Below are 14,936 nucleotides of genomic sequence, written 5' to 3'. Positions count from 1 at the left end.
GCAGGTATCCAGGGAGCATCCAGGTTCACACACTGCAGGTATCCAGGGAGCACCCAGGTTCCACGGGACAAAACATGCACGAACACAGCTTAGGGCAGGAGCCGGAGCACGGACGCCATCTTTCTGTGTCATAGAAACACGCCTGCGTGCACCCCTTCTCCCACTGCATGGGGCCTCCATGTGCCACAGGCAGAGCGGCCTTTGCTCGTCGTTGTGCAAGGACAGAGCCTTTGAATTACCCTCTCTGTGAACATAACCCACCCTTGTCTCTCCCCCTCCCCCTCCTCTCGCGCGTTAGCTTCTATGATAAACATAGAGAAGCGGCGAATCTCACCCAATCCTTCCACGTTCCCTGAGGATTCTTGCTGATGATGGGTTCAAGGCGTTTTAGAAGAGTCTGGCAAGCGTCCTAGAAAGTGATTTTAAGTTACAATTCTAATCATTTCGTGAAGACATCAATGTCCAAACAACACGGCATGCCATCCCACAGAGTCACCTGCACGGACATAGGGTATCCGTGCAGTACAGGATGGCGTGAAAGACGTCATGCAGGGATGTTTGCAGGTGTGAGCACGTCAGGCACGCACTGGTATAAGCGAAAGTCACATCCTGCTCTCGGGCAACACTTAACAGGAGGGCCCTTGTACACTACTAAACACTGGTGGCAGAACATGAATCTTCTGGGTATGTTGTTCAGGGTTCAAGAAGCCAGAGTGAAGCACAGTGAACTGGGATGGAGAGGGCATTGCCCAAAGGCCTGGCAAGAGGTAGGAATCTGACTGAATACAGAAGGGGGAAGACATTGGAGGTTTGGGGCGGAAGTAAGAGGAATGGTGACCAGTGGAGCAGCAGGCACTGAATCCCTTGCTGGGTGCTGCGTCCCTGCTGGGTCTGTGTGCCCACCCTGCCCTGCACTGAGGAGACTTGGGAAATGAACGACTCTTTTCTTCTGATCCCCAGCCATGGATCTGACCCCGAAGGGCTTGTGAATGATGCTACTTTAGGAGGCTTTACCTTTACTGCCAACCCATTGAGGTCGGCCACCACAGACCCGCCAGAGGCATTGGTGTTAGGGACGGTTTCTGTGCTTGTCCCACGCAGGTGGACACTGGACATGGGCATCCTTAACTCACGGCTGACCACCTAGATTTGGAACAAAGTCTCTTTTCAGACGCTTTGGTTAGTTGCACCCTGTGCTCAGGCGTAGTTGACACAGAACATGTATGTCACCCTTAGATGCAGGACAGGGATGAAGAAGCCGAACCCTGAGCTCCTTCAAGTACAAAACCCCTCTTTTCTAAAATCCTGGTGGCTAGCTAGTCTAGATTCTAAGTTCTAAACACATCTTTCTTTTCTGCTGATTTTCTCATGTGAAACAAAGTAAGGAAAGGCTCCAGGCTAGTGCAGGGGAGAAGCTTCATCCCCATCTCTGGGTTAATGAAATCAGCACTGTCAAGCTAATCTCACCACCACACTCTGCAAAATCCTAGCCAAGAGGGTATGACTTTAGCAGGAGCTGTATGTTTCTTCATGCAGTTCTGAACACACTGCAGGAAATGAACACCTCCCAGGAAGGACTCGGGCCTCAGGAACATGTGAACCATGGAAGAGGGGATGGGGCTGGGGCCTCTGAGGGCCAACATGGGGATTAGGGATTGCTTGGGTCTATTATTTTACATTTTAGTTGATTCAAATTAAGCTCTCTCTGGCTAGAAGTATGCTTGATAGAGTTTTTTTTTTTCACAACTTGTCCAAGGACACAGGCATTCTGAACCCTTCCAAAATAGCAGGCTCTCAGAGAAGCATCCTGACAGAGTACACAGGCTCTCAACATAAGGACTTTGGCTCAAGGAAGGAAAAAAAAAACCCACTGAAAACTCACTGAAAAATAGAACTAAGAACTCTCAAGTTTTAGCAGCATGAAAGCAAAAAACAAAGAAAAACCGCTAAACATCCCAGGTCCCTGTAATTTAAAAAATCTAAATGATATCACTTGAGCTGCTTTCACTCACCTGGAAAATTATCTAATTATTTCAACAATTCATCAAATTTAGCGTTAGTTAACGGCACAATGAAACAACAGATACTTTATGGAAAACAATTTGGCAACCCGTGTCAAGTAATTCCAAATGCCCATGCCCCATGATCCAGTAATTCCTCTGCTGGTGAGTTAAGAAAACAATTGCTGAGAGGAACACAGGTTTATTTTGAGAAATATTCATGGAATAGCTCAGTAACTGGGGTAGAGTTAATGATAAATACACCCCCCAAGCAGCCATTAAAAGTCATGATTGCTAAGAATCTCTTTTGCTTGTCTGTTTTGCCTTTGAGAAAGGACGAGTTTGGCCTGAGTTTGATCCACCTGTCTTAGCTTCCAGAGGGCTAGGATTATAGGCAGGCACAGGTGTGGCAAATTGGGAAGAATTTGCAATGACAGGAAGCAGTGGTCCTCCTATGTAAGCTGGTTGCAAAAAAAACTGACAATGAACAGCATAACACCAGCAACATATTAGTAATTTTTATAGTAGGTAAATCGGTTGGGCGGTGGTGGCGCATGGCATTAATCCCAGCACTTGGATGGCAGAGATAGGAAGATCTCAATGAGTTTTTTTTTTGTTTTTGGTTTTTTTTTTGTTTGTTTGTTTTGTTTTTTCGAGACAGGGTTTCTCTGTGGCTTTGGAGCCTGTCCTGGAACTAGCTCTGAAGACCAGGCTGGTCTTGAACTCACAGAGATCCACCTGCCTCTGCCTCCTGAGTGCTGGGATTAAAGGCGTGCGCCACCATCGCCCGGCGATCTCAATGAGTTTGAGGCCAGCCTGGTCAAGAAACATTACAATCCTTCTGAATTTACACATCTTTTCACCACCTAACAAGAACTCAGAAAAGGACAATTCAGTTGTCAATCATCGAAATGGTAGCAGAAAGCAAGTACACAGCCATCTTCAGCAGTACAACAAACCCATCTTTTGGCACACACTTTTCTGGCATCCAGTAATAAAACTGACTTATTTACCCAGTTTCTGCTAACAGCTTAATGCTAAACTGTCAAGCTACGGTGTCCTACCCTTTTATTTTGGGACAGCGACGTACACTCACCGTCTTGGCTCATGAACACATCTGTACGGACTCACTCAAGAGAATCCAGAGTTTGTACGCTTACCTGGATCATTTTAGTGTGGACGCCCTGCCCCATCTCAATGCCACCATGAGTGACGAGTACTGAGCCATCGAGATAAACGTGAACCAGGGCGGCTGCCTGGGCAGGGGAAGAAAAGAGGCGAATCAGAAGAGGCGCTGACCCTTGTCCGGACTTGTCGCTGTAACTAAAACACTGTCCACCCCTCTCCCCAGTCCCTGTCCCCCAAATATATATCCTAACAGAACCAGGGCAACGGCAGGGCCAGTGCTGCATGGTGATCACCCCAAAATGCTAATCCAAATAAGGTTCACAGAAAAACGTTTATTGTTTGTTTGCAAAATGACCCAGAACCACAATACACCAGTGGTTCTCAACCTTCCTAATGCTGTAACACTTCAACACAGTTCTTTAAGTTGTAGTGATCCCCAACCATATAATTCTCTCATTGCTATTTCGTAACTGTAATTTTACTGTTGTTATGAATCTTAATGTAAATGTCTAATATGCAGGATATCTGATTTGTGACCCTCAGAGGCGTCGCGACCCACAGGTTGAGAACCACTGACCTGAGCCATCTTGGCACAGAGCTGCAGACCTCTGGAGTGACCACCTGACCGCACAGCTCCTCCGAACGGTGCCGAAGCAACCACGCTGCCCACAGAATACAAAGCTCGCCTACTCAGAAGCAGCTAGACTAAGTGACCTCGTTTACAACTGACGAGCATACGGGCTTCTACCAAGTCTTACTAGGCTAGAATTGTCTGCTGTGGATTCTAATTCCGTGTGTGACTGTGATGGTTTATCTAGAAGGTGAGAGGATAAAGATGGGGAGAGGAAGGGACCCTCCTGCTCTCTGCTCACGGTCCTCTTGCTCCTGCCACATAGTGCATAGGTGTCAATAGGAGTCCATCCCACGGCCCCACCCATTCCAGGCTCTCCCTCCATGAGATTCATGCAAACAGAGGAGGCACAACCAGTGACGTCAGGGCTTGGCTGCATCTCTGTGTGCATGCACAACATACACACATGCATGTAAGAGATTAGATGAGGAGTCCCCATCGCTGCTATACAGCAAGCTAGAACACAGCGGTCCTTCACCAGTGAGCACACGCAACTTCTTCTATTCAAAACCAGAGGCAGAAAGAGTAAGTGGGGTTTAAGGGCTAAGCAAAGACTGATTTAGTCAGCTAAAGGAAACAGGACAGCAATTCAAAAACTTTTCTCTTTAAAGGTATAAGGAGAGCCAGGTGGTGGCGGTGCTTGTCTTTAACCCCAACACTTGGGAGGCAGAGGCAGGCAGATCTCTGGTTTGAGCCCAACCTGGTCTACAAGAGCTAGTTCCAGGACAGGCTCCAAAGCTACAGAGAAACTCTATCTCAAAAACCCATTAAAAAAAGAAAAAAGAAAAAGTTACGAGGAAAAGCAACTCCTAAAATTGCATTTAAAAAGTTAAATAATTTACCTTTCCAGGTTTAGCTGACCCTTACCAAGCAAGAAGTAGGGCACCCAGTGCCCCACAATGTCCCATGTCTATTTCATATCTAGAAACACCAAGTCCTAGTGAGAGAAGAGGAGTCTCTTCCTGGACACATGAACAGGACCCAAAGCTGGTATCTCAGCTGCTTAGTGTCAGCCTGCAGTAAATCACAGGTGCCCCATTTCCCACCAAGAATGTCCCTACCCACGGTGGGGGCATAAGCAGAAGAGCCATTGTGTCCCAGAGTACTGCAGCTTATGCTAAACCCAGCCTGGGTGGGGCTTAACAGCTGGGCCGGGCCATCACACTGGCTGATCCAGTGTGAAGGATATTTCCTCAGCTCCTCTGTTTCCCCAGGTCTCAGACAGGTGACATCCCAGCCTGGGTTCCAAGAACTGACCTGTCCCATGGCTACTGTGAAAAGACCCACAGGAAACTTCAGGGGAATCATGGCCAGCCCCCTCTTCTTCCAGGAATTCTCGGCATTGAATTTTTCCACAGCTGTTTTCCTCATAGCGAAGGAAGACTTGACCATGCATTCTCTCCAGCACTCCAGGAGGGGCTTGGCATTGATCTCTTGCTTGTAGTGGGTACAATCGATTGGCTTGTACATGTTTCTGGTTCGAACCTATGAAAGGAGAGGAGAATGAGAAGTGAGGGGAAGCTCAGAAGACACAGTTTGTTCACCCCGTCCTCTTCCTCCACTTCTGCCCATCCTGAAAGGGCCAACTTATGTGCTGCCCCGTGGGCGCTAAAGCCCTTCTCAGGCACGACATTTTCCTTATCCCCCACTCAGAATTGCATCAGCTATGCTAGACTCTCTTGTTTCTATGCCATTCTTGTTCAAGTTTATAGGATGGGGCCCCTGGCCTCTATTCCTGTGTGTCTCAGTATAGTCCGGTTACATCCCTGACTCTCAGTTCTTGTATTTGTGGGCATCTGTTGAAAGGTGCCTGGGCTATGCAACCTGGGTTACGTAGATGCTCTGGCGAGATAGGACCACTTATTCCCAAAGCCAACCCACGGGGATATTTGTCTAAATTGAACTGATGGCTAGGAGGAAGGACAGATGAGATTACTCTGTAAATTCTTAGAGAGTTCCATGCATGCGCACTGCACATTTTAGCTGTTTCCCTTCCCGTTGTCCTCCTTAGCCCCTGGCCCATCCCACTGAAACCTTTCTCCTTCCCAGGCTCTCCCACCCGTGCATGCTTTGTATGAACAACTCTACACGACTCCTGCGGCTCATGCAGTCTTGGGTAGGAAGCTATTTTCTGCAGCAGGGGGACCTGACTAGTGGTTACACCACTGAAGAAAGCGACATGCCCTGAGCGACCACTAACAGCCATTGTTCCCTCAAGGCAAGGTGAAGCTGCATGATCTCCTTCCACTACCCATGATGAAATGCTGACTGGCTCAGTCTTGGATAGGTCTTACACAGGAAACCACAACCAAACATATTCTGACCTCCCCAGAAGTCTGACACCCAGAGTAGACGGTGACTGTCTTCCCACCACCAGTAACTAAGACCCTCACCCAAGAGCAAAAGACACCAAGTGTCTTCTATTCCTAGATGAGAAACCCTCCCAGTTATGGTCAGCTCCGTCCACAGCAGATAGAGGCCATTATAAAAACACACGCTCCCCCAGAAACCGGTCTAGAAATTGCCTAGATCCCTGAAGGGAAAAAGTGGAACAAAATGCAATGTGCCTTTGGAGGTATTGTAGATTTTAAGAGATCTAACATTGCTATCGACAGGAAGGGATACCCTTGAGTATTTCCTCGCTCACTCACAAAATAAGAGGACAGAGGCAATAAAGGCTGGACAGACTCAGGCCACTGATTTCCTCTCTGGATCACCTCTCAAATTCTTCAGCCGGAACGACCCCAAGCCTTCCCAACTCAGATAGCATATTTTATACATGAGTTAGAGGAGGGTTACCTGCTCAGGGGACAGGCCACATTTGATTGCCACTTCTGTGATACAGACTTCGGTGACCAGTCCTGCCTGAGGAAAGCCGAATCCACGGAAAGCCGTGTTGGATGGAAGGTTGGTTTTGCAGACTCTGCCCCGGCAGCGTAGGTTGGGGAACTTGTATGCATTTTCCGTCTTCAGGAGCCCCATTTCAATCACCTGCAGAAGCCCAGAATGGACGTGAGAAAACTTTGGCCTTCTGTGAATGTCCTATCCTGCAGACACCTCCCAGTGAAACCAGGCTGGAAACAGCTCCCTCTTCACATCTCAATAAGAACACTGAAATACGTGACACCCCAGGTCAATACAATTTGCTGTAATACAATTTTAAGGGATTTGAATTCTTCTCAATTATTGCCTTTGATTTTCACACTTTTGCGCAAATCACTTTTTCAAGTTCTAGCTATTTCTAGAAGCCTTGAATATGTTTGTATCCCCTAAGTATTGGGCCTATAGACTGAGACAGTCTAGAAATTTTAAAGGCATTCTGGTATCTGCTTTAATGCTCGATACTCAACCAGAGGAAATCCTTCCTTCTACCAAATGTGGATATTTAGCAATGTCTGAACATAGTTTTGGCTGCTCAGATTGGGACCTGGCATGACAGGGATATCTACAGGTCAAGGATGCCGGTGACATCTCATAGTGCACAGGATGGCCCCATAAAGAGTTACACAGTTGGAAAATATCCAGAGAGCCAAAGCTGAGAAAGCTCAGTCCAGAGCTCACAGCTGGGTGTAGGCAGCATGGAGAGGAAGCAGAGACACAATTTGGCCATGGTCTTCTCTCCACTTGTGGTTTGCAGTAACTCTATGCTACTGTGCAGTGAGTCTCTGTACTTTCCTTAAGTGTTACATAGAGTAAATGGTTCCTGAGTGGAGTCATTTCCTGTCACACTCTTTGGACAATGAAAACCTCCTTTAATATGCTTACCCATAACGACTCATCCAGGGAGCTCCCTCCATTGCAATAATGCTCCATGTCCAGGGCCACGATTTGGCCATCCTTCATGAATCCCACCTGTGGGCAGGGGGGCAGAGAAATGCCTGTTGATACTGGCTCAGGAGATCAAGTCTACAGAAAGTTTGCTTAGTCATGCTTTGGAAAGCTTTACAGAGTCAGACTGGACGTCTGTTTCTTTGATGTGGAGCTGGCTTAGTGACCCTGGGAAAACACTGTGTGGCAGTTAATCATCAGTTTAACAGATCTAGAATCGCCTCTGGACATCCATGGAGGGATCATCTTGATTGTGTTAACTGAAGTGGGAAGAGCAACCCTGATGGTGGGTGGCACCATCCTCTTGGCTTAGGTCCTAGACAGCTTCGGAGAAGACCAGGAGCTGAGTACAGCTCTCACACTTCCCTTCCTCCGGTATGCACTGTAGTGTGAACACCCTTCACGCTCTGCTCCTGCCCTCGCCACACCCTCTCCATGATAGGCAGTTCCCCCCTTCCAACTGTGCTGTAGTGTGAACACCCTTCACGCTCTGCTCCTGCCCTCACCACACCCTCTCCATGATAGGCAGTTCCCCCCTTCCAACTGTGCTGCAGTGTGAACACCCTTCACACTCTGCTTTTGCTCTCTCCGCACCCTCGCCATGATGGGCACTTCCCTCCAACTAGAAAGCAAAATAAATCCTTACTCCTTTAAGATGTTTGGAGGGTGTTTTGTCACAGTCACGGGAAACACAGAGAGTACACGGGGAACCTTTCTTCCTAGCTTTGAAATGGAAATAAATCAGGGATGTGCAGAGGTAAGGGAAGATGACCAACACAGGAGTTCTTTAGACAGAGCATCCATGTTACCATGTAAATATCAATGTCATTCCCAGTCCTCACTGGCCTCTGTAACTACGGCCCACTTCTTTTAGTGAAGGTGCATTTAGGTGAAGGGCATTTCTGTTTCCATGACCAGTTTTCCTTTCTCCCCCCAAACTTACACAAACCAGATCACCAGTTTCCTGCCAGAATGCTCACTGCTTTCTGATTTTGTTTTTCTTTTAGAAATCTCTAGGCTGGGTTCTGTGGCCTTCTTTGTCACGTGGTGCTAAGGTTTTCAACAAACACTGTTTTATTGTATCCAGTATACTCGGGAGCTCATCTGGTCCATATTCTACAACCACGTCTCCACGCTACCTCTTCCTGCCTGCATTCATCCTGCCTCTTGAGCCACATCCTGCTCCATGCCCTCACTCTCAGATCAGCCCGCCTACAGCAGTATCACAAGCCCCCTGTGAGGACTCAAACCAGTTACGGCTGTAACTCATCAACCATCAACTCAGTCTCACTGTTCTGTGGGAGGTCAAGTTTAAAGTTGTTATTCTGAGGCTCTGAGGCTCCCCCAGGCTGGTATCTGGGCACTCCATTTCCTAGCAAGGGAGTGGCAAAGTCAGTCTCAAAGACAGAAGCTAAGCCCCCCACTTACAGGGCTGGAGCTGATGTATCGCCTCATTAGTGTGCCTTTGCCCACTGCCTTGTGTATACAGCTCCATGGAGAACTCAGAGACTCTGTAGAGAGTTACAATAGAGTCCTTGGGGACAATGACAACATCGTGACTACAGGTGCACCATGGGACTCAGTAAGTACAGGTGGCCACTGTGCACTCGAAATATTGTTAATGCCACTACAGAACATAAACTTAGTTTAACTGTATTTTGTTAATTTAAATAGTGACACACAGCTCATGGTCACAACGTTAGAGCGTGCAGTCTAAAGGGATAAAGTTGTCATTAGAGAAACAGGTCCCTGAATGACTAGAGCAAGGCCTCCCTCCCCAAATCTATGCTTGCTACAAAGCTGTTACCTACATGAGAAATGACACAATAAAGGCTTAAGATCCTGACAGATTTTGGTTATTTGTTAAAGCTATCAGACAACTTGAAAATGTAAAATGGTCTTTTAAAAGGCAAAAGATAATGAATTTCTATGATAAAACCTTTTCTAGGAATTTCTGGGTCATGGTTTTTTCAAGATACGTTTGATATATTAAAAATGAGGAACAATTTGCAAATAATTGCAATTTCATAGAGCACTATTGTTATAGGAATTATTCTATTTTTTTCCTTTTCTGTGAAAAGAATGGTTATCAGATCTCCATTCATGGGCATACACAGTCAGAGGTTTTCCTATTATTCACTCTGCAGTGCACAATTCTAGCTGGTTCTCTCTCTCTCTCTCTCTCTCTCTCTCTCTCTCTCTCTCTCTCTCTCTGACATCTCTGAGCAAAGCAGGAAATCTCATTGAACTGGATGGTAATTCAACTGGAGCACATAAGTAGAAAAACAGATGATCATTCTGTCCTGGTTTTTATGTCACCTTGACACAAGCTAGAGTCACCTAAGAGGAGGGAACAGCAATTGAGAAAATATCTCTATAAGATTGGGCTGTCGTCAAGGATATAGGACATTTTCTTAATTAGTGGTTGATGGGGGAGGCCCCCTCTCATTGGGGTGATGCCAACATGAGCTGGTGGTCCTGGGTGCCATAAGAAAGCAGGTTGAGCCAGTGACTGGAAACAAACAATTCCTTCGTGGCCTCTGCATCAGCTCCTGCATCCAGGATCCTGCCTTGATTGAGTTTCTGCCCTAAATGCTTTCGACAATGAACTGTAATATTCAACTGCGGGTAAAATTAACCCTTTCCTCCCTGAAGTGCTGGATCATGGCATTTCATCACAGCTGTAGGCACCCTGAAGAGGACCCATCCGTTGGTGCATGTTTTCTCCCCGGCAGAGCAGACAGACACTGACATCTGCTTGTATAGAATATTCTATCTGCAGCACAACTCTTTCCCCGGCTCCTTCTCCTGCTCACTTTATACTTTCCAAGGTAAGGGTGGCGGCCTCCAGTTATTAACATGTCTTCTCCTCTTTCCAGAATGCAGCGGACTGCACGACCATGTCTGCCACAGAAAATAAAGAAGCGTGAAACAAGCAAGCAAGTGAGCTAGCGAGTTTTTCCTCAATGATAGTATGCCTTCTAGGTGTGTTGGCTCCAAAGACAATTTCCTGCTGTGGGAAATCATCCAGCCAATGTCCTTTGGGATGCTACCCCACTTTGGGCATGGTTTCGTGTGCTGTCTATGCAGATGTAGGGGCCTGCATGCCTCTTGGCTGCTGGATTCAGTTCCAGTTCCCGGAGTACACAGAGAACCACAGATCTCTACTCTTTCTGTGTGATTATTCCCACATAAATAAATATCCATTTGGGGCTATTGTGGAACTCTTTTGTATGCTAGCAATTTCCTATGGTGAGGTTTTGAGAGAGACAAATAAATGTAAGCTTAACCCAGAAAATATCTATTTATTTAATTCAAGAGAGAGAAAGAAAGACAAACACACTGAAGTAAGGGGAGGAAAGAGGGAGGCTGATTGACTCGGGGAGACTAACTAGTTACAGAGCTGATCAATAAGCATACAGACCAGACTCTCAGTGCTCAAAGCAAGGGACTCCATCCACTCAGGACCTGTTCCTGTTGACTTTCCAAGTACTATAATAATTCATTTATTTGTTTGTTTATTATTTATTTTGGCTTTATTAGACAGGGTTTCTCTGTGTAGACTAGTTTGTCCTGGAACTCATTCTGTAGACCAGGCTGGCCTTGAACTCAGAGATCCTCCTTCCTCTCTGTAATATTTTCACACTGGTTTCCATCATATTTTTCAGTAATTGATACTTCTTTGGGTTCTTAAATAAGGCAAAGACGTTTCCTAACCTGGCATCTGGTAATGGGTTTCTCCACTTACTTGCTGGCGGCAAAGGCAGTGACGGCGGCCAAGACGCTGGTTTTGTCCACTTTTCCTCCAAACGCCCCACCAACACGCCTTACGTGGCACATGACCTTGTTGACTGAGAGCTTCAAGGTAGAGGCAACTACATCCTGGGGTCAGTAACAGTTTTCATTAGTCCCATCTTCAGCAAAATGTACGGCCATCACTGTTATACCCACAGACTTAACAGGAAGTCTTTCCCCAAGTGCCCGGGCCATTACACAGATGGATTTCATAATATTGAGCACAATACACAAACCATGAGGTTTATGTAGTTATCATCAATAACAGAAGGAAAATGTCCAATAACCTTACCATCACCCACACCCAGGCTCACAGTTAGCTTATTTGGCAATGACATTGCCAAAACCACTGTTAATATTAACTAGTTCTTTCTATAGCAGTGAAATAGTCCTGTGTCTACTAGACCAGAGTATCTTTCCCCCTAATCCCTCAGGGAACTTTTCTGAATCAGTTGGATTCTGTGGTCTTCTAAGCTTCTCTATTTGCCTGTCTCTACTTTTCCTGTCCTTACTGGGAAACTGAGAATACTGCCCAGCTGGACTTCCCAGGATGTCTTGAACATCCTAATACTTATAGACCATTTTGTCTAAACAACTGGTTTTTATTGAGGGGGAGCCCAAGATTAATGGCCCACTGTCACTCAGGAAGTGGAGCAGGAGAGCTATGGACAGCAGTGATCTCTTGGTGTCCTACCTGCCCAGTGCCCTGTTCACCCCCACGCTCCTCCTCCCCTGGCTCCTTGGTGCCTCCTCACGGCTTCCAGGTCCCTTTGCTTTGCCCCCTAACTTATACCTAGGTGCTTAGACCAGTGAGGCCGACCAAAGCATCCAGTGCTTTCAGAAGAGACCCGTGGTTGAATGGCTGAGTGGTGTTTGAACCGCGGAACTGCCAGAGACAGCCTCACTTCCGCCATCAAAAAAGTCTCACTCCCATTACAGAGGCAAATTAAGGCTTCTTCTTTGTAGGATTTCTGGGTGATTCTGACCCTCGCCACACACCCCTTTCTCTCAGTTCCTCCACTCAGGTTATTTTTGACTTAGCCACTTATTTGGTTTAGTGCCTTGCCCCGTTTTATCCAATACTGTCTCCTAGCTGCTTCTTGTAAATCAGGTCCTTATCACTTGACAGGACAGGCCTTTCTCGTTTTCCCTCTGTTTCTCAACAGCCAAGAGGACATCAAAAGATGCCTGCTGTTGCTGATTTTAAAGCTATGGATCCACAGACAAAGTCTTCTCTCTACTTTAATAAAAACCCTCTTCTATGTTAGGAAGCTATATGGCTGTTTATATCCAATTTAGTATGGCTATTAGTACTTAATATGTTGTTCTGCCTGTAATTGTTCTCAGTACATTTTGCTGGCAGAAACCATTTAGCCCCCCCACTTAGGACCCTGTGTTACCTGTATGTATTTGGGAAACTGTGTGGACACGTAGACGTCAATCTCTCCATCCTCTCCCTTGGGAACAACAAGCATGCTCTGGGTTTCCATATAGAAATGTTCCTGGCCTCCTATATGTATTTCACCTGTTACAGGAAATACTTAGACATCAGAAGCTGGCAGAAAAGCAGGCAGTCTCTCCCACCCACTCCCATGGTCTCCAGACACAGAAACTCCACTGAGTGAGCTCTAGACAGAAAAGCCTCACCATGAAGGTGACGAATCCCAGTGTTCAGCTTCCAGGGTGAAAGCAGAGCTATAGAGGGGAATCTTGGGCCTGTCTGTGTGCAGCCAGAGCCCTAAGGAAAGACCTCTGAGTCTCTAGAGTCAAAATTCTGTGGCAGGAGACTTCTAGGTCCAAGATAAGAAGAATATTGTGCTCCTCCCCCACTCCCCCTTCTAAATATATCTAGTCCCCTGAATCCTACGTGTAAGCTAACCTAAGAAGTATGACAGTTAATTATCCAAAATCGAGTCACCGTGTCATACACAACAGAAATGGCAGCAAGAGGCCAAAGGAGAGAACACGGCCTGTGTGTCTGCATTCCAGAACTATCTCCCAAGCCCAACCCAAAGTGAAGAGGACCTAATGAAATATTACACATAATTGTTATCTACCAAATATTGACACACGCCAGCCAGAGTGTTCCCCTGTTCTGGTGGCGATGCTGCCAACGTCCCTGGGCTTCTGTAAACGGAACTTGGATACTCTTTCTCCACCAACAAACCTGACCTCTCCCTTTGTTCTCTAGATAATAGGGTAGCCCTTCTCTGCATAAATCTCCCATACTGAAATCTCTATTTTTTGTATATTATCCCCAAATAAATCCATTCAAGATTTTATTTCTCTTCTTCTCTCTCTCTCTTTTTTTTATCTCTCTCTCTCATTACAAACTGACAGATGTCCCTAAAGCTAGAGAGACAAAGCAGCGTGAGTAGGGACTTCAGGATACAATAAAAGACCCCAATAGCAGTTGGCTCTCAGAGTTTCTGCTATCCTGCACCTCTTGTGTGCCAGTACTGGCTCTAGGGAAGCCAGAAATCCCAAAACACCCACAGGCGAAGTACAAACCTCACTCCCACTACAGAGGTAAATGAAAACTTCTTTGATGGAGGAAGGTCATTGGTTAATTAAATAAAGAAGCTGCTTGCCCTGATAGGTTAAAACGTAGGTGGGAGGAGTAAACAGAACAGAATGCTGGGAGGAAGAGGAAGTGAGGTCAGACTCGACAGCTCTCCTCTTGGGGGCAGATGCCTCAGAGAGACACGATGCTCCACTCTTGCGGGCAGAGGCGAGAGCTCTGCTCTCTGAGGCACACGCAATGAAGCTCTGACCCAGGATGGACGTAGGCTAGAATCTTCCCGGTAAGCGCACCTTGGGGTGCAACACAGATGATTAGAAATGGGCTAAATTAATATGTGAGAATTAGCCTAGAAGAGGCTAGATAGAAATGGGCCAAGCAGTGCTTAAAAGAATACAGTGTCCGTGTAATTATTTCAGGGCATAAGCTAGCCAGGCGGCCGGGGTGCGGCCGGGGTGCTGGGGACGCAGCCCCACCGCTCCTATTACTACAGAGGTAAATGAAAACTTCTTTGCAGAATTTCTGGGTGATTCTGACCCCCGCCACACTCTCCTTTCTCTCAGTCCCTCCACTCAGGTTATTTTCGACTTAGCGGGTTTAGTGCCTTGCCCCGTCTTTTCCAATACTGTCTCCTAACTACTGCTTGTAAAGCGGGTCCGATCCCTTAACAGGACAGGTGTTTCTCCTTTTCTCTCTGTTTCTCAACAGCCAAGAGGACATCAAAAGATGCCTGCTGGTTACATTAACTAATTTTGGAGCTATGGAAAAACAAACAGCCTCGTGAACACCAAAGGACCCTAAGGAGAGAAGACTCAGAAGACAGAATCCCTTTACCCAGGAAGCAGTGGATACCAACAGATGCCACAGAAGGACCTGGAGCCCCAGCTCCATCTGCAGAGGTCAAGAGGGGGGGCCAGACTCTCACCCATGTCAGGGTGTTATGAGTACTCCCCAGCTCCTTGCTGGGCCACGTCAATGATTCCAACAAGAAAGATATGGTAGTAATGACTTTAATCCCAGCACTTGGGAGACA

General features: G+C 46.7%; 1 protein-coding gene across 1 annotated transcript in view; it reads right to left on the bottom strand.

Annotated features, from left to right (window-relative positions):
- The window catches only part of LOC101994726 (aldehyde oxidase 1), a 52,139-nt gene that overhangs the window by 8,200 nt on the left and 29,003 nt on the right, over window positions 1–14,936 (bottom strand). Inside the window, exons 21-29 of the mRNA XM_005366346.1 lie at window positions 12,783–12,907; window positions 11,336–11,469; window positions 10,404–10,491; window positions 7,525–7,611; window positions 6,559–6,750; window positions 5,017–5,244; window positions 3,161–3,256; window positions 1,015–1,143; window positions 335–409 (exon numbers count right to left, since the gene is read on the bottom strand). Of these exons, the coding sequence (XP_005366403.1) occupies window positions 335–409; window positions 1,015–1,143; window positions 3,161–3,256; window positions 5,017–5,244; window positions 6,559–6,750; window positions 7,525–7,611; window positions 10,404–10,491; window positions 11,336–11,469; window positions 12,783–12,907 (1,154 nt within the window). The remainder of the gene's footprint in view (window positions 1–334; window positions 410–1,014; window positions 1,144–3,160; window positions 3,257–5,016; window positions 5,245–6,558; window positions 6,751–7,524; window positions 7,612–10,403; window positions 10,492–11,335; window positions 11,470–12,782; window positions 12,908–14,936) is intronic.

Source organism: Microtus ochrogaster, unplaced genomic scaffold (genome assembly GCF_000317375.1).
Source record: "Microtus ochrogaster isolate Prairie Vole_2 unplaced genomic scaffold, MicOch1.0 UNK8, whole genome shotgun sequence".
Classification (NCBI taxonomy): domain Eukaryota; kingdom Metazoa; phylum Chordata; class Mammalia; order Rodentia; family Cricetidae; genus Microtus; species Microtus ochrogaster.
This window is presented reverse-complemented; position numbering and strand designations above follow the sequence as displayed.